Source organism: Argiope bruennichi, chromosome 10 (genome assembly GCF_947563725.1).
Source record: "Argiope bruennichi chromosome 10, qqArgBrue1.1, whole genome shotgun sequence".
Taxonomy (NCBI): domain Eukaryota; kingdom Metazoa; phylum Arthropoda; class Arachnida; order Araneae; family Araneidae; genus Argiope; species Argiope bruennichi.
This window is the reverse complement of record NC_079160.1, coordinates 83,154,175-83,180,165: the sequence shown is the minus strand read 5'-3', so window position 1 is coordinate 83,180,165 and position 25,991 is coordinate 83,154,175. Positions and strand designations below refer to the sequence as shown.

General features: G+C 29.7%; 1 protein-coding gene across 1 annotated transcript in view; it reads left to right on the top strand.

Annotated features, from left to right (window-relative positions):
- LOC129987622 (corticotropin-releasing factor receptor 2-like) overlaps positions 1–1,032 on the top strand; it is a 229,045-nt gene extending 228,013 nt beyond the window's left edge. The window contains exon 11 of the mRNA XM_056095583.1: positions 714–1,032. Coding sequence (XP_055951558.1) covers positions 714–962 — 249 coding nt within the window. The 3' untranslated portion in view covers positions 963–1,032. The remainder of the gene's footprint in view (positions 1–713) is intronic.
- Positions 1,033–25,991: the final 24,959 nt, after the last annotated feature.

Genomic DNA, 25,991 nt, shown 5'->3' with positions numbered 1-25,991 from the left:
ATGGCTCGGGAGGAATTTAACGTATTTAATCATCTTATCTCCACAAAGGGTGTGATAATGTCTGTCTCACTGATGTACAGGATTTAACTGAAGTTGGTATTAGAATTCAGGTTTCGGTGAATTCTAACGTGGTTTCCTAGAATCGTATCTTTTGGAAAGAATGAAAAGGTGCACATTTTCCAAATGTTCACTTTGAATATGCAAATTTTGTTAATTAATGATCATCTCTGTCATAATCTTTCGTTTTATCATTTTAGATTTTGAACATATTTGAGAGCTAATGTGGAGACAGCAAATCTGCTTATTATAGAGCTTAATATCATGTATGATGTTTGTATTTTTTTTGCATAATTTTTGAATTCATTTTTTTCCTGATGACTTTTTAAGTAATGACATTTGTCCCGCTAGTGTGGTGGGAAAAGGAAGGGAGGGGATAGTACAAGCTCAGGTACCAGTCTTTTCATTTGATCCCTGTTTAAAATTATCAAACCAGCTGTTAAATAGCCCTCATAATTCTTCAAAATAGAACGCTAATATTAAATTAAACCAATAAATTTTCGTGAAATAAAACAAGAAGTTATTTTAGCTTATGTATTAAAATACAGATGGTTCCATTTTCCAAGGACAAAATTCACCAAGAAAATTTGCATTTATCCTTTTTAAGTCATCAGACTTAAAAATGATAAATGCAAGGTAACACTTTTCTGTTCCAGGTACAAACAGCTCTTCGCAAAGCTTACATGCGGGCCATCATCCGCCGGAACCCGAACCATCGCTATACCTGTAGGACCAGAGGTATGTCTCAGACATCCGGGACATACCTGTCCCACTCGGATGGCAACATCCTTGGAGAGCCGGGGGGTAGGAAGATCGGGACATCCAGGACCGTCTTGAGACTACAGGAGCCCCCCAGCCGCAGCGAGAGCAAGTCCAGGTCCGAGTACATGACGGTCATTTTCTGAAGGCATTTCATCATCGATGTTTTTTGGATCCTGTTTTTATGTGCTTCTAAGTGTTTTATATGCTTTGTCCGTCGATTTGCATTGATTTTAATTTAGTAAACATGTGTTCTCATAGATATTTGTGATGAAATTTTAAATAAAAGTGTGTTCCCTATGGCAGTTTAATTTATTTTTAGGAATAGTTTCATAATTTACTATAAGTTATGATTGAAATCTACTTTACTGTTTTTCTTGATTTGGTTACCAATATATAATCCAAACGGTAAGCAGAATAATTGAATTAGCAACTCTTCGCTAATTGCATTATTGTATTGTTTGCAATGATTTTGGAATTAGCGATTTGACATAGTTGGTGATATGAAAGGATTGATTAAAGAAGACTTTAAACGAAGTTACAAATCATAACATTATCTTTATATCGAATGTATAAAAGCGAAACAAAAAAAAATTCTTCGTATAACAAACAAATATTTATTCTTGTTCACTTTATCATATGCAAAATATTCAAGGAGATTAATTGTAATGGTTAACAAATCCGAACTCGAGATTTTGAAGAAACTTTACATTTAAACCTCTATCCATTATTCAGAATTCTTATTTATGGATTCTCATTTCTCTGCCAGTCAGTGAATGAGATTATTGTAAAATGCAAAGAAATACAGCAAGAAATACAAAATAAGCTCTTTCTATCAAGAATTATTTGAAAATTTTGGACAAAATATATCCATAAAAATCAATCTGTTCATGTCCATTAAAGAGTTACAATAAGGTCTCGACTACGGGGATAAAACGTTGCAGGTTTGATACCAATTCCATCAAATAAACGTTAGACAAGCATATCTGGTACATGTTAAATCAGTCATGCCCAAATGATGCTTTAGTTTGGAGAAGAGGTGCTAGCTCAAATGTCATCCTCCTCATCTGACTGCAACTGAAAATTATAAGGTCCGTTCAGAACAATTTTGTTTCTGCAAAATGCGACGTTAAAGGATGAAACTTTTCCAAATTATAAAGTTAAAGGATAGTTTTTTCTCATTCCTTAAATAGCAAATTGATCAATGTCATTTAAATGGAGCGAATCTCTTAAAACCTATGGAGCATCCCCAATCTTTGGAATGAATGGTTCTTTTATATAAAAATTTGGATTAAAATGCAAAATAAGTATTTTATAGTTTTATATGATTTTCAAATATAAGTTTGTTTTCATAATGAGATCAGGTCATAGCTATAATATCTCTTGGTCAGAGGTACAAAATTATCTTCTACCATTGACCACTGTCGAAGATTTATTGGAAAACTTTAAAATGTTAAAAATGGAAATTTTGATCTTTTGGATAAAATTGTTATATAAAAAATATATAATAAATATAAAATTAATCTGAGTTAAGGTCAGCATTTGCAAAAATAAATAAATTAAGTAATTAATTATAAAATTAAACCAATAAAAAATTAATACCAAAAATTGGTGAAATTACAACACACTCGCCTATATATATATATGAAATGAAGTGTTTTTAATTCTGTTCTATATATACAAAATACGTTTTTCTAGCAGAGACTTTTAAATTTAACTCTAAGCACTTATACTTTAGAAAAGATGACCTTATATTTCAAACATAAGCACCATTACCACAGTACATATTATTAATAAAACAAACATATTTTTATGCATCTACTTGTGGCAACTTTAATGCATTGATGTGTCAATCGTACGAAAAGTCCTCCATAAAAATTCATGCATTTCTTTTATTAATATTTTTTTCTTTTTGTTTTCTAATTAATTTATTTTCTATTTTTTTAAATCTTCTAAATAAATTTAGTTTAGAAGGTAAATATTTCTACGCTAAAATTAATTTTTTGGTAAAACATTCACTGAAAAAAAATTATAGTCCAAACTTTTGAAAATCTGATTATTAAAATATTTTTAGATCGAAAGAAACATTTTTCTAAAGGCATCTTTTTAAAGCCTAATTGCTTATACCCTCATGAGTGAAGGCGGTATAAGATGGATTAGTCGGCTAATATTCCTGTAGAAGTTTCTATCCTCGTTTCGTATAGTAAAGCTAACGAGAAAAGATCAGTAATAGTAAATCTATATACGGAAAGAAGAAGAATATGAAAGAAAGAAGACACTTTCTTTCTTGAGAGATATCCCTGACTTCCAGAAGTTTCTTCACAATGTTACGGTGTTAGAGGAACTTTTCCTCCAACGATAATATTTTTCCTCAGTTAGAAACTTGGGGATCATCAAAATATTTTTACATTGGTTCATATAAATGTCCCTGTTATTTATTAGGGTATTATTTTTTGAGGCTGATTTAATGGTTGGTTGCTACTTTTCATAGCAGACAGTGACAAAATGGTACGGAATATAGTTTCGATATTTAATGGATGAATTGTTTAGGTTTTATTAGAAGCAGTAGGACATAAAATCGCTCCTGATGATGTTCTGCCCTTTTCTGCATTAATGCAAAATGATCTTACAACTTCAAATTACAATCAACTATCAGTAATCAACCACAAACTGTGCAATCTAACAGTTACCAGCATAAAGAAATTTTGAAACGATATCTATAGCAGAATGATGAATAAATCATATTTTTTTCATTAGGTACGAAGAATAAACTAATAAAAAACTTGAACAATGAAATAAGCCGAAAATATCTGTAAAAAATGCTAAAAATCTGAACATTAATTTTTATTACGAGAGACTGCAACAAATGAAGGCGTGAAATGATTTAAGCAAGCAGTTTAAATGTAAAAGCAAAGTCATATGATATTTAAAAAATATTAAAAGATTGAATAGGAAAGATTTAAGGCCAATTTAAACGATCTATTTTGGGAAAGTGACTTATGAAACTCTGAAATTTTTTAATTTAACCTTCTTTTTCCTAAGAACATTTGATTTCAGATGCCTCAAAATATTGGAACGCTTGAGCTTCTCTATCAAATATAAGAAAAATTCCTCATCCCCTCAGAAACCATAATGGCTGATTCTCTTCTTAAGGAGTTGAAATACAAAAAACACCCTGTTTAGCTAATGGTATTAAGAAAATGCTTGTTCGTATATTTTTTGATAATTCTCAAAACACTTCCTTATTTCTCCAAACCGATCTGGGTGAGCATCTCTAATGAACAAAATACGCGCCTCAAGTATTCAATCAATAGCACTGAATGAAAGGAAGAGGAAATTTCTCAATGAATTCAGCATCTCAAACGTTTATTGTAGTTTGTTGAAGGAATGTTTTGGATCTGTTGTTTTGATAGAATGAGAAAAAAAAAAATTCTCATTCAGTGGGAATGTGTCTAACATACATAACTTAATGACATATTCGCAAGTGAGAAATGAATTATCCAAAAGAAGAGGACAATGGTTGAATGTTCTATATCCAATGTAAAGTCAGTTTAAAATTTCTTTTAAAATCCGCTCTATGATACCAGATGAGTTGACTCTTTGGATTTAAAATTTTGGCTAACTGTTTGTTATTATATGTGTTGAATCTGGTAAACGATGAATGGATACTAAGTGAAAACAACATTTCGTATGATTGCATAACAGGATTTAAATAGCCCGCTGTAACGAACATGGTGTCAAAGGATGCAGATGAAATATCTTTTCATGCAGCTTTCCGATTCTTATTCCAGCTTATATTTGTCCTTAATAGACGTGAAATCTAACAGATTCTTGTAGGTAAAGATTAAATATTATAAATTCTTAAGTCTTTTTAAGCATACAAATCATAAAAAGACAAGGTATCGAATTAAAAAAAAGTTTTTAAACCAATACCTTTCTGACAGTATTTAAAAAAAAAGAAAAATATCCAAAAATCCCAAGGTTTGACTTCTGGCAATTGAAGCGACCATTTTAGTCTAAATAGTGTTTAAAAAAACTTCTTTAATTTGACAAAAGAAAGTTTCTGTGTTTAGATCATAATAAAAAAGAAACTTCAATAAATGCTTAATAATGTTTCTATCCATTGCAATTTTTATATTTAACAACAAATGCGAAATAAGGCACCAAATGGAAAGAGAAATCTTCTCATCAATTTTTATTGGCACTGTATCAAGATTTTACGTATTTTATGACAAGAATTATATGGAAAAACAGTTACGAGATATCTTTTATACTCGACATTATTACATTTGAGTTATTTTCTGGTTATGATTTGATCTGGAAAAGGTGTTTTTAAAAATACTTGTCTGATGCAACAAATGGAATAATATTACATTACATTAAGCGCTAATAAAACACTTATCCCTTCTTTATTCAGTTCAGTTGTTTTCTTACTCCTATTTGTATTCCTTTATATCCCCGTATTTTCGATAAACCAGATTTCCGCAATTGGTTATAACTTTCAAATTGTTATAGATATTATTTTTCAATTTTGCTTCCAAGTACAATAATCTTAAGCAGATTGGGTAATTCTATATTTTATTATCAACTGTAGGATTCTTTGCCAATTTTTGCTCTGAAAATTTTTGTTTCGAAGGAAACAAATATGAGACATTTCAAGTTTCAGCTCGGTTAATAGCTCGGTATGATTGTTGACATGGTTGTTTTCCTAGATTGAACTTCTCATCAGATTTGCAATATATTTTATTATTTAATGATTTTCCTTTTCCGTTTTAAAGACAAATTATGCCTTTCAATATATTAAAAAAATTGATGAACCAAAGAAGCTTTCCTCCAACTTCAACTATTGGATCAATTTTTCTAATATTTATTTCAAAACTATCATTACAAGTCATCAATGGTTACTGTTTTTCACACTCTCCAAATTTAAAAATATTGAAAATGTCCATATCAAACATGACAAACATTATAATATTGGTAATTTACTTTTACGGAAAAACCTCAACAGATTTCTCCAGTTAAAGTACTGGATCTCAATAACAACAATATTTATTTTACATTAAAGCTAATGATTTGAATTTACATTGTGTATGGCCACTTACCTCTAATCTTCTTTTCATATTAGTCGGATTTGCAAGTTCCCAGATCTCGGCAACTGCGATTATTTCAGCAATTTTTCTTTCTTAGCAAATGTAGTTATGCAGTCAGAATGCTTCACGTTTATTTTACTACTGTAATTCTAAATAAAACATACTTTTGTTGTGATAAGACATACTTTATCAAAGTTGGTTTACATGATTAAATTTATATGGTAGTTTAATAGCTGGTGCCAATTGTGGTTAGTGCATCATGGAGAAGGTGGAGGGTTAATTAAATGGATAAAAAATGATATACAGAAACCTCTACATCAATCTCTATGTATTATTGTCGGCACTTCTGTTATAGAATAATAATCCGATACAATTTGCATAATGACACATTAAAAATACCGAATCAAAAAGAATTCTATCTAAGAAGAGTAACTTTATTTTATACTATCCTAAATAAATTTAAGTAAATATACATTGATCTTTGTGTCATGATTACATCTGTATTTTTCTGACGACAGAAATGGAGGAATATCTATTAAAACAGCAAGAAATATTATATTAATGTGAAATGTTTTAGTTTCTAATTATTGCTACAATTAATATTTAAAAAAAATTTGAATTAGATTTTGGAAACAATATTTTAATAATCATTCACTTTTTAAAGTCCTTTTATCTCATATTTGAACTCATAGGATCTTCTAAAGTGTCAAATCACAAGTGCACACATTTAATTACCAATAAATTTGTCCTTGAAAATTGTATTGTGCGCGAACCAGAATTTAAATTTTGTGGTATTATTTAAAAAAAACGGCATATCATAATAATTTATTGATGTAGTATAAATCACATGAACTATTTCTTTGAATTGAAATGTTTGTAAAAAAAAAAAAACTTTCTTTAAATTGTAGTTCTAAGAATCTAATTACGTTTTCTTATGTATTATTAAATTAATGTTTGTAAAAAGGATTTTCAATGAAATTCTAATTCAATATTTTTTACTGAAGATACATTTATTATTAGCTTCGTAATATTGTACGAAACGGTGTGAATCGAATTTGAACTCTTTTTCAATAACTACATTTGAATGCCACTTTAAAAAGAGGAAATTAACTAAAACTTTTTTTAATTACATATATTTTTTCATTGTCGAAATTCTATATAATGTCATTTGGTACTGAATTTGTAAAAAAAAAATTGTTTTCAGATTTTATAAGTTTATGATTACGTATTATGAAATATATAACATATAAAAAAGCAATACTATTAACCTTAAAGCATGTATTAGGGCTAAAAAATGTAAGTTAAATATTATTTAACAAAAAACTCTCAGTGGAAACAAAAACTGGGGATGATGGAAAGAATACAATAGGGAATAAAACTAGAAATAATTTTAAAAGAACGAAAGCACTTTAAAATTCCTTAAAATTTAAAAAGCATAACACATGTATTTAAACTTCCAGTTAACTAATTTTTTAGGCTTCTTTTCTTATAGCACTTCACATTTTCTTAGTTTCTGTTTCCACTTTGACAGAGATTTTCTGAAAAAAAAAATGTGGTTTTTAGTATAATCGTTAGAAGCATGTTTTAACTTTTTTCATTTTAATAACAATTATTTTATTTCTAAAATAGTATTAAAATACAGTTTTCTAAATATGAAGGAAAATAATAAACAATTGATATTTTGCAGCAATAGATCATAAAACAACATATCTTCTTCAGAGATACGCTACATTACATTACAGAGATATCTACATCAGAGTACGCCACATTAGTAATATATTCTTTATCCATAAGTGGATTATTTTTTTACCTCAGTAGTCTATTAAATCAATACAATGCGTATTAAAAATTTTTTTAATAAATTCTCTCTTATAATTAGAAGGACCTTATACTCATATTAAGTTCCTGGCTTCTAATCCATGTTAGTACATTTCTCACGAAAGAATATTCTCGATTAAATTATTTATCCATAAAACTTTCATATTATTCCAGGCAAATATCGTCTGCTTTAAAAAGCTTCGCGAATCTGCAGAGACGATTCCATTAAATTTTGTGCAAAATAAACAGGAGATATTTTAAATCTCGAATGTAACAACTATCAACAGTCACTTGCGAAATTATGCTTACGGAAATGAAGTGAAATTAAAATCGTCTTTGCTTTCATTTTTATGGAAGAATATTAGTGATTTCGAATATATTTGAGACCTTTTGATGACAGATATAGAAAGGATTTATTGTCATTGAATTCTTCAAGACGGGGTTCCTAAAATAGGATTTGAAACAAAAATCGTTTGGTCAAAGGTAAACTCTGATATGCAGTTAAAATAAGCATGAATTTTCAAAAAAAAAGTTATTAACATAATTTTTTTTATTTCTGTTTTTATAAATGAAATTTATGACTATTGTCTGGAGAAATACTAAATTACTATATTTCTTTTCGATATCAAAATTGATATTTTCCAAATATGTTTCTGAACAGAAACAGAGCAGCAAGAACACTTAACAGTTCGAATGATTTTTAATTACTTATCTAATTAATATTACTTATTAATTATAACTTTAACAGTTTATACTCGTAAGCATTTTGAACGATTAACTTCATCATGTTTATAAACTCTATCATGTGAATAAACTGCTGATTTAAAATGTGATTAGATTTATTCCTAAAGAAACTTAGAAAAGATTATTGCAGTAAATACACCATCTTTAGTTTTTTCTAAAACTTTCTTGTGTTCCCTCTTGTGTTACTACAATAAGTTTTCTTCATTCATCAAAACCTGCTTTCACCAATCATGCGCTTTTACAAAATTTATAAAATATTATCCAAGTAAATTTTTTTAATTTGCTTGTTTGGCTATAAAATGACACAAAAATAAATGTTGTTTTAATATATTCGTAATATCACACACACACACACACACACACACACACACACACACACACACACACACACACACACACACACACACACACACACACACACACACACACAATTAAGTTGTCAAAAGAACAATTATTGAATTTTTATAAGTAATATCGTTTGGTCATTTCAAAATCTTTTTTTCAAGTATAAATTGTTTTTTGTTACATTCCTAATTTACAAAAATTTAATTATTTGAAACAAACGATTTTAAATAATAAGAAATATGTATATTGCTTATAATTTATTCTATATTATGATGGTATAGTTTATTGTTTCATGGTGATAAAAAGTAAGCTTAAAATGGCCAAGAAGAGAGAAGAGACTTAATTACCTATTTAACGGAAATGAAATAAAACCTTCGTTTATTCTGTATCTGTCAAAACTAATACAGCACATTCATGCTATAAATTTTGATGCTTAAATTGTGAAACTCTCAATAAAATAACACGAAATTAAAATATTGTGGCTCTCTATAGTGTGCAGTTCTTTAAGAATCATCCTTGTTAAATATCAAACAAAAATATTGTTATTATCGCCATTTCAGATGATAGTTCGCCAATTGTGGCAATCGTTCTTCTGTGTAAATTCTGATTTTTGTTCTTTTGATTCTTGTTCGTGTTTCGTTTTGTAGTTGGCGTTCTATGGTGGGCGTTTTGTAATGAAAAGTATGGAATTGTTAATTAAATATTGTTGACTAGAAATTAGTTTGATCATTCAGAAAACGAACCAGCACTCGTCAAAAGTTTATAGGAAAATAAATACATACAGTCCATTTAGTATTCTATATTTTGGTGGTGGAATATTTTATTGTGTATGAATAATTTTCATTTCATGAATATGGAAAAACTAAATATTAAAAAAAGGGAGCGTCAAAGCTCAGTTAACTCGTTTCGAAAATTTCTTATCTTTGGATAAATCGGATGAAGAATTCAGTGATGAAATCGAATTACAAACAAAATTAAATAGAATAGAAGATTTAAATTCATCCGTTTGCGAACTACGTGAAAAGTATACTGTGACACTGTTAAGAATGAATCGGAAATGGATAAAGTCGAAGATAAACTGTTGGATATCGATTCCAGAATTGAACAGTTAGAGGTAAGAATTAAACATCTCATGTAAAATGGATGGATATGAATAACACTAAAGATAATAAACTAGCGTCTAGGTCAAATTGTATAAATTGTCGTATACCTAAAGTACCTATTACTACATTTTCAGGCAATTATTAAGTATTTGTAACATTTAAAAGTCAATTTAATAGTGTTATTGGATGCAACAACAATTGTCAGATACTGAAAAATTACATTATCTTCGTGCTTTGCTTAAGCAACGAAGCAAAACTTTTGGAAACAGAAGGTAATACATTTATGTCTTTATTTCAGGCATTGGAAGAAAGATATGAAAACAAACGAATTATTGTTGATTACCGCTCCAGATTACGCATAAGAAATTAATTTTTCAAATGAATACCTTTATATAATAAGCAAAAAGAATACTGTAAATTAGTTGAGTGAAGGAAATATTTATTTGCTATGAAGACATAAAGACACTCTAAAGTTTGAAGAAGATTATTATGGACATAAAAATACAGAATTGTATTTCTTTCTGCCTTTGTAAAGCGATGATATAATCTAAGTAAGAATTCGAAAGTGATGCAGGAATGATGTGCAAAATAATGAAAAAAATTGGCCAAATCCTTTTAAAGGTAAGTTCCTCTTTTCCACTAAAAAAGGTGAAATTTGAAAAACTGATTGTTTTAGCACATATTCTACTAAATTTTCTTCAGAAAAAATTGCTTTTTATAAAAAGTAGAATGCTATTAGATTGTCATGTGTGCAAAATTCTATTAATAAAAGAAAGTTGAAATGAAAAAAAAAAAAAAAAACTATACATCAGAAAATTCCTTTGAAAAAAAAATCGTTGTTCTAGATAACATCAATGAAATGACTAAACAATATATATGATCCCATATGTGAGGGAAAATGTTCTATAATATTATTTAAATTTTATTATAATAATTAGAAGTTCTTTTTATAATAAATAACTTGCAAAATTATTTGTCATAAAATTATAAGAAAAAATCGTATTTCTTAAATATAAATCAACTAGGGCTCCGCCCTCTGCTCGCTTATGCTCGCCCCCCCCCTACCAGGAACTGCTAATGCAGTTCCTCTCGGATCGCTTCGCTCGCTTACCATCAACTAAACCCCTTTAGTCTAGTAGCAGATATATTCATATTCAATTTATTCCAAAATATGATAAAACAATGAAAGAAATAAAAAATGTAAAGCAAAAATCAGCTGCATCAAAGTTCTTTGAAAACACAAATAACCTTTCATTTAAATAACTGTATACATCCACCAAAGAAACAAATAAAAAAATTGTGCTTTTTTCAAAATTTTTTAAATTTGGGAACTATACCATAGAAACAGAATAAAAAGTTAATACTTACATTAAACAAATTAAAAAAAAATGTGCTTTTCTCACAATTGTTTAAATTTAGAAGCTACACTACAGAAACAGAGTAAGAATTGGATATTTTTAAAAAAATAAATCCAAAAGCAACTATATTCAAATTCAGTCCATTCCAAAATAAGATAAAACAATAAAAGAAATAAAAAATGCTAGGTAAAAAGTACACTCGAAAATTGAAACTAATTCTCCTCATGGAAAGTGCAAGGGATAGACCATGGGATCACAACATTGGTTTAATGGAGAAATATTTTTGCAGCTGTCACCTACAGGATAAATACAGATGTTCCGATTAGCAGGTGGTTCGCAATTGTCTCCAATAAATATCGCTGCAATTTCTGTTTTTGTAATAGGTTGGTTATATATCCAGGTATATCTAAATTTCTAGCTTCCATGAAAACCATCCTGGTACTTGTAGCAGGATTTTCTTCAATTATACGATGCATCTGCAGGTAACAATCGATGAACGGATTGATTGCTGTCAACATAGAATCCAATCTTCGCATCACAGAGAGCAAACATCCTTCATTTTTTCTCCATGTGTTTTTCAGTGGCTTCACTGGTATCAAATACCTATAACTAACCATAACCTGGTTTGTTATGACCACTGTATAAAGGAGAAACCATGTGGTATATCTGACCATGAATCCTATAGCAATATGGCCCTTTTCCAGGAGGAGGTTTGATTTGATGACCTGTCTTTTCTTTTTTCGACGATTTCGTTTTAAAATCAATTCGGCATAACTTAATTGTAAAAAATTATGTCTGTTTTTTGAAGGTTAATATTTTTATTTCAAAATTTTTGAAATTGAGGCAAGAAAAGCGTTCACTTGAAATCTTACCAAACCGCGTTCCCAGGCGAGGTCGAAGTGTGGCCAAACGGCGCTTAACAAATTCGGGCTGATTTTGCGTCCATGTAAGCGTTTTATGAAAATACAGTTGTCAACAATCAGAACACACTGCGTATGCTTGAATTTTCTACGCCAGTTGGGATAACGCAAATGCGTGAATTTTCTAAGCCAGTTGGGGTAATACAATGCAGATTAGAAATTTTTAATTTCCTTTATTCTGTTTTATTTTAATTCAAAAGTACTTCAGAATGAATCCGAAAGATCGATTAATTAGCAATGTTTAATTTAATTGCATGAAACACTAAGAAAATAAACAGAATCGTTTGAAATAATCGGTCGAAAGTATGTTAAGCCTAACCTCGTTAGCGTGGAAAAACTGAAGCCTTACTCATTTGGCGGTATCATGGGACGATCAACAAACTACGATTAACAAATTCGGTCTGATTTTGCATCCACGTAAGCGTTATATATATATATATATATAGAGATTGATGTCAGTCTCAAAACAAATAATAATAATAGGTGTTAAAAGTTGCTAAAAGACATAAAATTTCTGAAAATAATGTTGTTCTAAAATAATTTTTAGATCTTAGCAACATTTCAAAAATTTGTCATCTCAGTGATTCTAATTTCTCGCTGCGAATTCTTTTTCCATTTTCAAATAAATTTTTAAAAATATTTTAAGAATATTTTTTTAATTTGGCAAAGACTCTCAAGTGGTAGATGGAATTAAACAAGAAAATTTTTAACCTTAGAAATTTTTTAAGAGCTCAATAAATCCTCATAAATACTAAAGAAAATGTTTACCAAATTTCGTTTGAATCTGTTAAGAGATTCAGAATGGTACAAGGTTCAAACATAAAAACAAATTAATTTTCAATGTTGTATGCAGGGTAGTCGGTGAAGTTCTTTTAAACCTTTTACATTAAACATTGTTCCCGCAGGTCTGCCTGCGTGTATTTTATCTATATGTATGATACAAAAAAAGATAGTCGTAGAATTTTTGTATTTATTTCATAGGAGATTTTAATCCCATCCCTAATTAATTACTTTCTAAAGATTCCGAACAAAAAAATTCATTTCTAATTTCATCATTTGATGTATATACATAGAAATTTCTTTGAGTAACACCGCTACAGTTTGACTAAATGTAATTGCTACCCGAGTTTCTAGGTTTATAATAGAACTTTTAAATATTAAATTGTAACCCATCAATGGTATCATAAAGATGTTTAAGCTCAGGTACTTAATAGTTTCAAGTTTCTTTTAAAAGTACTGATTGAAATTTTTATCAAAACACCCTCACCACCATAATTATATATTAATTATAAACAGATTTGCTTACAAACAAACGGATTTTTAATTCTATATATATAAATTAACCGTGTCATTGTAACTTGAATTTATTTGAAAAAAAATCACATTTGAATTGAAATTATAATGTTCTTTTTAATCCTCTGGTGTGTAAGAATTTTATCTCTTTTTTTCAAGAAGCAATGCCATTGAAGATATTATTTCCAACGGAATGAAATAATTCATAAGTCTATTGTTGAGAATACAGTTAGGCAACATTAACACAATAAAAACATCATAAAAATTTATAAAAACTCAAGAGTTTAGAGGAAAACATCTAATATAAATTATTCAAACAATCGGTCTCCATAGTCATATATTATGAAACGCATTTTGTGATAAAATATCTCCTACTAAAAATTTCACCAACATTGTACCAAACAAGATTTCGCATCGTAGATTTTCATCCCTTAGGAAGTAAAAAAGTATAAAAGTATTTTCATGCCTCCCTGTTGTGAGTAAAACTCAGTTTCATATAGATTGGAAGATTTATTTTATTCCCTTTCAAGGTTACAATCTGCAATCCCATAAGAGATGAAATTTAGAAACTCTCCATAAAGTTTTGAAGCGCATAAGAAAAACATTTTTTTATTTTAAAACTCAAATACGCTACTTTAATATTTACTATGTATCTTCATTTCCTAAAATATGTTATAAAAGATTTTAACACTTTTCTATCTGGTTTCTTCTGGTTCTTTGTATTAATTTTAAAACGTATCGTCATTTTTGTGTTTGATCTGTAGTGCAGAAGAAGTTCTTCTAATTCATTTGGAATCAAAGGAAATATTTGACTTTTTTTGGAACAACTGAAGTTAATGCGTTGAAAATTATTTCGTGGTATGAAATAATTGAACAAAAATTAAATGTTTGTTTCAATAAGATATATAGAGTGTCGATATATTTAATGCTTTATAGTCTCGTGTATACTAGAGTGCTAAAAGTTTTTAGAAGAAAGGTTAATAGTTTTAATAATTAAATTAAAGTATAATTTTAATGAATATAGAATAAGATCTCGTACTAAAATGTCCATAAAGTTTTTAAATACTCATCAAATTTATGGCATGCCCAGTGGAATAAGAGAAATATATCATGTATCCTATTAATGAGAATCTCTCAATTCCAAACTCTTTTAAAGCCGAAGATAATTTGTACCAACTACAGAATTAATGTTTTTCTCAGAATTATTTCTTGTTTAACCCTTAGATAGCAACGTGCGATAATTTTCGATAACACCATTAATTAAATAAGATAGCTAAAATTATTATAATCGGCCTTTAATTAGCAAGGTAACAGCTACAGAATTCTATTAAATATAATCTTTTTATATAAATGATTTATAAATTGTTTCAATAACACGTTTGATTAAAAAGAGTTACAAAAAATCGACCTTAGAATTTATGTACTCGTTCGAATTATTCAAATTAACAATCTGTTCCTGAACTTGAAGAATTAAATGTATCTATTTCTCATGCGGCCATTTTGTCACGTTGCGTAACTCCGAAATAACGTGTCGTTGCAGGTTCAGACATTCAAAACTTCCTGTCATAGGGATAAATGTAGAATAGAACAGCTTAGAAATGTCAAACTTTATTTGTTCCTAAGAAAATCTTTTACTGAGAATTCAATTCTTTAAGTCAGTTTCCGGAAGCTTTAAAGAAATAAACAATATTTCACGTATAGCTTCGAAAAGGATGGATCGAATATAAAAAAATGATAAGTCAGTCGATATGCATAAGAGATAAACAAATTACCATAGTCAAAGGGATAGCGAAAACTGATTCAATGATATGCAAGCGATCGGATCTTGAAGGTCTAATCGTGACATCTCCATTCCGATACTGTATCGGTTCACAAATCCCTTCGAGTGCCAAATTAAGTCAAATCCTCAGATTTCTATAACCAATTTATTCACTAAGAAACGTTTTTCTTTTTCCTTTGATGGAGAATTATCTTAATTACATGTTGACTATTCCCACCCACCATGAGGCACAGGGGTAAATCTGAATGACCGGACCCCCGCAGCAGCATTGGTGGAATGGTGGAAACTAAGATTGTGTCCTAATGGCCATTACCGGTCACGGTACAGTCTCTCCCTTGGGGTGCACGTTTCGTCATCGGTAAGGGGTAGTCAACCCTATACCATTTCTGTACTGAATTGGGGGGGGTGATAACCAATCAGAAAACCGGGAGCTTTTCATCCTGATATCTGAGGTGCTCCCGATTGGGGGAAGAGAATTGTGGGGGGGGGATTTTCTTTAATAACAACATTTCTCAAATTCCAAAGCATTCCAGCAGAAACGCCACAGGAAGATATGGTAAAAGAATGCTTGCAATCTAGTTTTACAATTTTGTTTGAACGGTAGTGAAAACGAATAATTGAATGGTGCAAAGGAGCACAAAGTTTTTATTTGCACTCATCTGTCTGCTTTTCAGGAAATGTTCTGCTCGTAATAGTAAGCTTTATTCTTATGCATTTAAGCATTTTTTGGTAATATAATACTTGTGTTGTTGCTAAAAGTTACAAAACAAAGAATGGGTATGCTCTCTAAAATTTAATTTTAAAAATTCAGCAGAGTTCACTAATTGATTTTGTTTCTTGTATAACTTATTAATAACTGTTTAAATTTTTTGTGAATGTTAAAAGAAATAATTTTAACTTCCATATTATTAAGGTAAGGTGTACGTGAAAATTTCAGGAAACCCAGTACCGCTGGTTTAAATATGTCGTTAATCACAATTGAATAATCTTTAAAGTCCTTAATTCACTTGAAGATCTTATTGTTCTACAATGCAGTCAGCAAAAAAAAAAAAAAAAAAAAAAAAAAAGTATTAAACTTATATCTCATTAATAGTGAATTTTTTGCTTATTAAGTTTTATGAATTGATAGGTTTATTAATTGTTAATTAATTGTAGTTTACGTTGTTTGTTAATTGTGAATTAAGTTTTATTAAAGTTTTATTTATTGTTAAGTTTATTAATTGTAATTTAAATTGTTATTAATCGTAATTTAAATTGTTATTCATTGTAATTTAAATTGTTATTAATCGTAATTTAAATTGTTATTCATTGTAATTTAAATTGTTATTAATCGTAATTTAAATTGTTATTCATTGTAATTTAAATTGTTATTAATTTTTAATTAAGTTTTACCAAATTTTATTAATGGTATTCAAAAATGTTATGTTCTGTTTGTTTTTAAAAATTATTTATTCATTTATAAAGATTTATTAGTGTAGGTATTATGACTTTATTTATAAAACTTAGTTTCTATTTCTAGAAATTAACAATGGATGATTTACATACTTAGAAACTATTTTCGATAAAAATATTTTATTGAATAAAATTAGAAAATGATTTTTTAGTTAATAAGAAATCAACAGGAAATAGGAAAGTAAATTTGTAAAAAAAGTATTGCGTTATTTATATAGGAATGTTTTATTATTAAAAAGATATTTTTCCAAATTTTTGTACTTGGATTTTGTTTATCAGTTTGAATTGCACTACTTTTCACTAATTGCTACTGGATTTTTTCCAATTTTTTAAAAAATTTGAATTGATTTATATCAAAATACTTCCTGCTCCGTTTATATGTATTTTTTGGAATACTTTTAATCATTACTTAAACGTAATGCAATTTTGCTTGTTTGTTAATCACGATCTGTTTAATATTTTTAAAAACTGAATTTTTAAGCCCATTTTTTTCCTAAGATTTCGAATATGCTATTGTTTTGAAGATTTGTACGTATGTGAGTTATTGATGTCTGCATAATATTGCATTATTTTCATATTTAAAACATGAACGAATCGATTAAAGTTGGTGACTACATTAAAAAGTTGATTTTTTTTTGCAAAATTATGAATTTTTTAAAATTTACTATTCTTATTATTTGAACAGGATTCTTTATAAAACCATTAGAGTTTTGTTTCTATTTTTGGGAAAAATACACTAGTTTAATATTTCCATCTTCATACGTTTTAATGCTATTTTACATCATTAGATATATTGTCTGTTTAGATTGGATAGATATGTACTCATATATGTAGCTCAGGATCTTCATAAAGCATTTTTTAAGCCATATGCAAAATTTTAAGCAAATGAATTGATAAACTTTTAAACTGGAAGAGTTTTGCTCTTCATCTCTTTTTAACGAAAAATTGGTGAAATTTTAATTGGTAAATTGGAGGAATTTTAATAATTTCTTTAAAATTTTGTTTTTTACTAATATATTTTGACTTCACAAGTGTTTTTTCAATCTTTTTTTTTAAATACAAATATTGAAAAATATAATTATTTTAAATGTTTTTTAAAAAGTTCATCCCTAACGTATTCACATGTCTTAAATAAATGTAATGTTGTTTACATAAAAATTATATCACACAGCGAATTTATTAACAGCGTTAATTTCAAAATTTATACTATTTATACAAGTAAATTACGAATTAATTGTTGATTAAAACGCAACAAATAGCATTCACAAAAACCGTGTTTTTTAAAAACTGTTTCTATTTAAAATCTTTTTCTAATTTTTGCCTTGAATAACTAAGCCTTTCAATTCTTTTATTTTTAATATCTTTATCAATGTCTCCGTATATGAACAAGTTCCTCAAATTGAAAATAACAGTTTTGAAGAAATACGGTAAAAAACAAATATGACAGAGCAAAGGATAATACATTCCTTTTTCGACATTAAATAAATACCAGCTAAATGTGGGATTCTACTTAATCCTCGCATGAATACATAGTCAATAAAAAGTGAACACCCTCTGACATCGTTCCACATAAAATTAACTACTCCATTTTAGTATCATTTCTCTTTCACTGAACGACCAAAACATATAATCCCCCTATTTAAATTCACGTATTTCCCTAAAGGGACATTGACTTTCATTTCAATATGCTTTCACTAGTAGTGTCTTTTTTTTTTCAAAATATATTTATGAAGATGCAATCATTAATTTTTATGATTCCCAGTAAAGTCGCACTCCGAGGTAAATAAAACACGAGGGGAAGAAGGTTTTATTTTTTTAGTTATGTTTTTTAAAAATCTACATGTTAGTTGCTCCAGAAAAATTAAACATTAAAAAGTCAATTCTCTGAAGTCCCATTTTTTATCTTAGTAAATGAGTAAGATTTTATATGGGTCGAAAGCTTAAGGGTAGTTTTAAAACGTAAGAAATGTTTATAAAATAGATTTTATTGATGGTTTTTGATAAAGACACAGAAGTGTAATAAGTGGTATTTAGAAAACATCTTATAAAATGTTATATATTTTGAAATGAATTAATTTACTATGATAAATAAAAGACGATGGATATCTGTATGGATTAAAATGCTTTAAAAAGAAATAAGTAATATAAAATGGAACGAATGGTTATCTGTCGAGGCATTTAAATATTAATTCGAAGTGTTGAAAATCAGACATATGAAATCCTGAAGGCATTAAAATGAAGTATCACGTTAAAGAGATTGGAAAGTCATTATGTACATAAATAAATCAAAAGAAGGTTTTCATTTTGAACCTTTCTTTTTAGTAATTTTTTCTTTACTTTCTGTAATCGAAACTGTTACCGCCTTGTTGGCTCCTTTTGTAAGGAATGTGGCAAACCTACGCTGACTTGGCTTCAGCGATAAAATTATTGTAACCCTGCTGACATGGGATCAGTTTCAAAAACAGTTTCGTACTGAGGAGTTCGTTGCGGGGTCGTTGCACCTCGATGAAATAAAAAGTTGGCTTTCGAATTGTCGTTTGATTTTTGAAAGAATACAGTCCACTTATTAAAAAATTTAAATGAACCAGTTTAATTTATGGTAAATTCGTACCATAAAATTTGGTCCGCTCGCGGAGTTTGAATTTTAATTAAATTTCGATTTGAATAGTAAATAATAATGGAGAAAGACATTACTTCGTTAAATAGGACTCGTGGTGGAATCAAGGCGCAAATAACTAGACTATTAACGTCAATAAAGGATCAGCAGTTAGAGGATGTTGAAATAGAAGAAATTGAAGTCAAGTTGGATAAAGTGCGTAAATTAAATCAACAGTTTGAACTTTTAAGACAAGACTACTACAAAGTTGTGAAAAGAGATGAAGATTTAGTGGAAATTGAAAATAGCTTCGAGGATATCGACTCGGATCTCCTAAAATTGGAGGTAAGCTTGAAAAAACTTTTTAATAATTGCATGCATGAAAATGGGAATGCAAAAATTAATAAATCTAATGATGTTAATATCAAGCTGCCAGAAATCCCATTACCAAAATTTTCGGGTAATTTTGAGGAATGGAACATTTTTAAAGCTCAATTTGATTCGTTAATTTCTTCTAACAAACAACTTTCAGAGTCGCAAAAGCTTTATTATTTACAATCATGCTTAGTTGGAAGTGCGGCTCGAATGATATCGAATGACGATACATTTCATTCCTTATTGAAAGCTTTGGAAGATAGATTTGATAATAAAAGACTTATTGTTAATACTCACATTAATGAAATATTTTCGATTGAAAAGTTGCACAATGAAAGTGCCAAAGATTTAAGATCATTAGTTGATCAATTACATAAACATTTAAGAGCTCTAAAATTATTGGATTTAGATTTGGATAACCTAAGTGAAGCTATGTTGATTAACATTATTATGCAGAAATTGGATAAAGAATCGCGTAAACAATTTGAAATGACTTTGACGTCAAATGAGCTAATTGATGGGGATACCTTTATAAAATTTATTGAAAAAAGATGTCAAATTTTAGAAAATTTGCAAAGTAATATCGTTCAGTCACCAAAATCGAAATTTATTTCCCAAAGTTCTAAACCACGTACTTTAGTAACAAAGGTAAATTACACTTCATCAAAGTGTGCTGTTTGTCGTCTACCAGCAAATCATCCTATCTATAAATGCAAAGGTTTTCTTGATTTAAATGCTGTTGAACGTTTTAATATGGTTAAAAAACTCTCTCTGTGTGTGTTGTGCTTAAAACCAGGGCACAAATTAGCCTTTTGTCGCCAATCTAAGTACTTGTGTAACATCTGCAATGGTAATCATAATTAGCTCTTGCACAGACATAACAAACCTTCGATCGGAGGAGAAAATGTTACTCATTCCGAAGCAATTCCTTCAGAGCCGAGGGCTGATTTATCCCCCACAGATGTGACCTTGGCCGATTCACAGCATACTTCCTCTGCCTGCTTACTCATAAAAAATAAAAGCGTTCTACTTCCAACTGCAATAGTACTTATTCAGAATATTTATGGCCACTTCTCGAGGGCTAGAGTAATACTAGATAGTGCTTCACAGGCAAATTTTGTAACGAAGCAGTTTGCTGACAGCGCGAATTTGCGGAAACAAAAAAATAAATACATCGGTTTCTGGATTGGGAGGAATTTCTACTTCGATTGAATATGAGGCTGTTGCAAATATAGCCAATTGTAATGGATCTTTCTTTTTATCACAAACCTTTTTTGTAATAGATAAAATTACGGATATGGTTCCGGCAACAAATGTTAATTTAGAGAATTTAGAAATTCCACAGGTTATGCTTGGTGATCCGGAATTTACACGGAGTTCCAAAATCGATGCCCTTTTGGGTGCTGAAACCTTCTTTGAAATTGTTAAGGGTGAACAAATACGTTCATCTCTAAATTCATTAATATTTCAAAATACTGTATTTGGTTATGTCGCTGGTGGCTATGTAAATACAAATAATCAGGAGCCATGTACTAATTTATGTACTTTAGTTTCCCGAAATGAAAATATTGAAAAAGTAATCGAAAAATTCTGGTTAGTGGAAAATATTAGTGAAGAAAATACTATTCTTAGTAGTAAAGAAGAGTTTTGCGAGGCTCATTTTAAAGAAACCCACACCAGAAATAAGGATGGTCGATTCGTAGTTAAATTGCCGATGAAAGAAGGTTTGTTGGGTGATTCTAAAGCCTTAGCCAACGTTAGACTTAACCAAACAGTTAAGCGATTGCATAAGAATCCCATGATGAAAAATTTATATAAGGAATTTATTGCAGAATACGAAAGTTTGGGTCATATGGAAAAGGTGAATAATGACCTTTGTGAAGGATCTTATTATTTGCCGCATCATGGAGTTTATAAACCTGAAAACTCAACCACAAAATTAAGGGTTGTATTTAATGCCAGTGCCCCTAGTACATCGGGACAAAGTTTAAACGATTTCCTTCTTGCCGGTGCAGTGAAAGAAAATATTTTTGAGATAATGACTAGATTTAGGACTTATAAATACGCATTTACGGCAGATATTAAAAAGATGTACCGTCAAATATTAATTGATGAATCACAGAGAAATCTGCTAAAAATATTATGGAAGGATAATATGAATGAGTCTCCAACTACTTATCGCCTTAACACTGTCACTTGCGGCACAAAATCGTCTCCATTTTTGGCCATTCGTTGTTTGAAGCAACTCGCTTTGGATGAAGCGAAAAAATTTCCGTTAGCTTCGCAAGTTACACTAACAGACGTGTATATGGACGATTTCGTCTCGGGTGCTGCTACTTTAGAAGCAGCCCAGGAATTACAAAGGCAGTTGATACAAATGCTGCAAACTTGTGGCATGGAGCTTCATAAATGGACTTCAAATTCCTCTGAACTCATAAATAATAGCTCTGAGGAAACTAACCAACAATATTTTCTCGTTGATCGACATTCTTCAGTAAAAGCTTTGGGTCTGAATTGGCAACCAAAAGAAGATTATTTTCTTTTTAAGGTAGATTTAAAGATCAAGCCTTTCTACACTAAAAGAGACGTATTATCTGTTATCGCTCGTTTGTATGATCCATTAGGTCTCGTTGGTCCTGTTATCACAAAGGCCAAAATTCTTACGCAAAAATTATGGATCCAACAATTGAACTGGGAAGATACTCTCCCCCAGTCAATTCAGCCAGAATGGTCGAATTTTGTGACATCTTTGAAAGTCATCGAAAATCTCAAAATTCCTAGACATATCTTGACAGAATCTTATGAAAGAACTGTTATAGTAGGTTATGCTGATGCTTCTGAAGCTGCTTTCGGAGCGGTAGTTTACATGAAATCTATTATGGAAGATGGCACAGCTGTTAATAAACTTATTGCCAGTAAATCAAGAGTTGCTCCCATTAAAGTCATTTCGATCCCTCGTTTGGAGTTGTCAGCGTGTCTCCTTCTGTCGCAGTTGATAGAAGGAATTCGTCCTTCTCTTCAGATGCTAATCAGTGAAACAATCTGTTACACCGATTCAACAATTGCACTTGCCTGGATAAAGACACCTCCATATAAACTAAAAACTTTTGTCGCTACTCGAGTATCAAAGATACAAACTCTCACAGAAAACTTCCAGTGGAAACATATTTCTTCCCAACTGAATCCTGCTGATGTAATATCTAGAGGTTTGAACCCTCATGAACTCTTAACCAACGACTTATGGTGGCGTGGTCCTGACTATTTACTGGATTCTAAAAATTATTCTAGTGTTGAACTTGATGAGTCTGCAATTTCAGATGAACAATATCTGACTGAACTGAAATCACAGTCAAACATTAGTTTATCTTCTGTAAATAATATTTCATTTCTTGAGGATTTTTTAGCCATAAGTAATGACTATGTAAAATTAATTCGTGTATTTAGTTTTATTTGCAGGTTTTTATTCAATATTAAGAATAAAACAAATTACCGGTCCAATCACAAATAGTGAATTGGAAAGAGCAAAAAGGAAATTAATGGAGATTATTCAGGTAAGTGAATTTTATAAAGAGATAAAGGCCCTAAAAAACGGAGTAACTTTGAAGAAGGGTCCTGTAAGTCATTTAAATGCTTTTTTAGATGCAGACAATTTGTTAAGAGTAGGTGGTAGATTGGTTCATGCAGATGTTAGTTATAATCATAAACATCAGATAATACTGCCTAAAAAGCACAAAATTACCACTCTAATTTTCCAGTATTATCACTTAAGGAACTTTCACGCAGGACCTCAATCATTATTACATTTTGTTCGGCAAGAATTTTGGCCCATTGGAGGCAAAAATATCGCAAGAAAGGTTGTGCGCAACTGTATAACTTGTTTTAGGTGCAAACCTACTCCTTTAGACCAATTAATGGGGAATTTACCTCCAGAGCGAGTAAATCCCAACCCTGTATTTTCTAACACAGGTGTAGACTTTTGCGGTCCATTTTTCATAAGGTACAAAAATCAAAGAAAGGGTAAACTACATAAGGTGTATGTAGCTATTTTCGTTTGCCTAGTTACTAAGGCTATACATCTTGAAATAGTTTTTGACTTGACATCACAAGCATTTATTGCTTGCTTGAAAAGATTCTTCTCACGTCGAGGGAAATGCTCAACTTTATTTAGTGATAATAGTAAAACCTTTATAGGAGCCAACAAAGAATTCAAAAAACTCGCTTCACTTGTTAATTTTCCTGATGAAAATTTATCAAGGTTTTTGGCAATGGAAAATATCTCCTGGAAATTTCTTCCCCCTCGGGCCCCTAATTTCGGAGGACTCTGGGAGTCTGGAGTTAAGTCCTTCAAGCATCATCTAAAAAGAACTGTTGCTGATGCAAAATTATTTTATGAGGAATTTTTAACTGTTATTACTCAAATAGAAGGCATCCTAAACTCAAGACCTATCTCACCTTTATCTTCCGATGCTTCGGATTTAGAACCATTAACTCCAGGCCATTTTTTAATAGGCAGGCCCATAAATTCTATCCCAGAGCCTTCAGTAATAAATGAACTAGACAGTAAATTAACCCGTTGGCAAAGACTGACAAAAATAGTGGAACAAATCTGGAAACGCTGGTCGATTGACTATCTAAATCATTTGCAAGACCGAAAAAAATGGCGATTTTCAAAAAATAATATTAAGGAAAATGATATGGTTATACTAAAGGAGGATAACCTTCCACCTTTTAAATGGTGTCTTGGAAGAATAAGCCAAGTTATTCCCGGACAGGACGGCAAAATTCGTGTTGTAATTGTTAAAACTAAAAATGGTCATTTTAAAAGACCAATATCTAAAATTTGCCTCCTACCCATTCAGACTTGATTTTCTAATCTGTACATAAAAAAAAAAACTGTATATTATTCTGAACATATTCAAATGTTTATTTTCTATTTTTACATATTTAATTGTACATTTATGCTTTATACTTATTTATATTTCTATGTCTTTTTTTATATATATTTTCATGTTTGAACTCGAAAAAAAATTTTTTTGTTGTATATTGTGGATTATAACTTTGAATGTTGTATTGTAACTGGTGTTGCATAAACACGCAACGCGGGGCGGAATGTTACCGCCTTGTTGGCGCCTTTTGTAAGGAATGTGGCAAACCTACGCTGACTTGGCTTCAGCGATAAAATTATTGTAACCCTGCTGACATGGGATCAGTTTCAAAAACAGTTTCGTACTGAGGAGTTCGTTGCGGGGTCGTTGCACCTCGATGAAATAAAAAGTTGGCTTTCGAATTGTCGTTTGATTTTTGAAAGAATACAGTCCACTTATTAAAAAATTTAAATGAACCAGCTTAACTTATGGTAAATTCGTACCATAAAATTTTTCGTTGCGGGGTCGTTGCACCTCGATGAAATAAAAAGTTGGCTTTCGAATTGTCGTTTGATTTTTGAAAGAATACAGTCCACTTATTAAAAAATTTAAGTGAACCAGCTTAACTTATGGTAAATTCGTACCAGAAACAACCAGTCAGACAAACTTCCTGGGACTACATTTAATTCATAATTTGATAGAAACCTACAAATTTGATTGTAAATCCATAAGTCTGATTCAAAGCTTTTCTGGATAACCGTGTTCACAGACATATATAGTGCGAAAAAAGGGATTTTCGAACTCCAAGAGATTAGAAACGTACTGATTCGTCAAAGTATCGAGTTCAAATTTATTTTTGAAGATTATAGTATTTCCTCTATATTTCTTATAAGAGAAAATAAGAAAAAAGATTGATAGTTAAAAAAAAAGTTAATTAAAATTGTTTTATAATCAACTATAAACTGGGTAATTGAAGCTATAAACTGATTTTTTTAATGCTTTATTATTTGTTTTTATTTTTCAAAAAAAAAAAAAAAAAAAACGATAAATTAATGCTTTGGGGCAGAATATTGCTTAGAAATAGTAATATTCTTCGAAACTTAAAAAAAAAAAACTGTTGGGGCAATTGCGAAGATGAAAAAAATATATTCCGTACAATTCTTTTTTTTTTTTTTAAATCTACATTAGAAATAATATTACTTTAAATAAATTGCTTAATTTTGTAATGTAATATATATATATATATATATATATATATATATATATATATATATATATATAGCACAAATCGAAAACATCACGTGTCTTCACATGTATCTTTACCAGAAATGGTTACCAGATTCTTACTCTTTGTGAGATCTAGATCTGACGAAACAATCCATTAGTAGGGCGTTGGTGCAATTCACTCTAAGAGTTCATAATTTGATCATTGATCT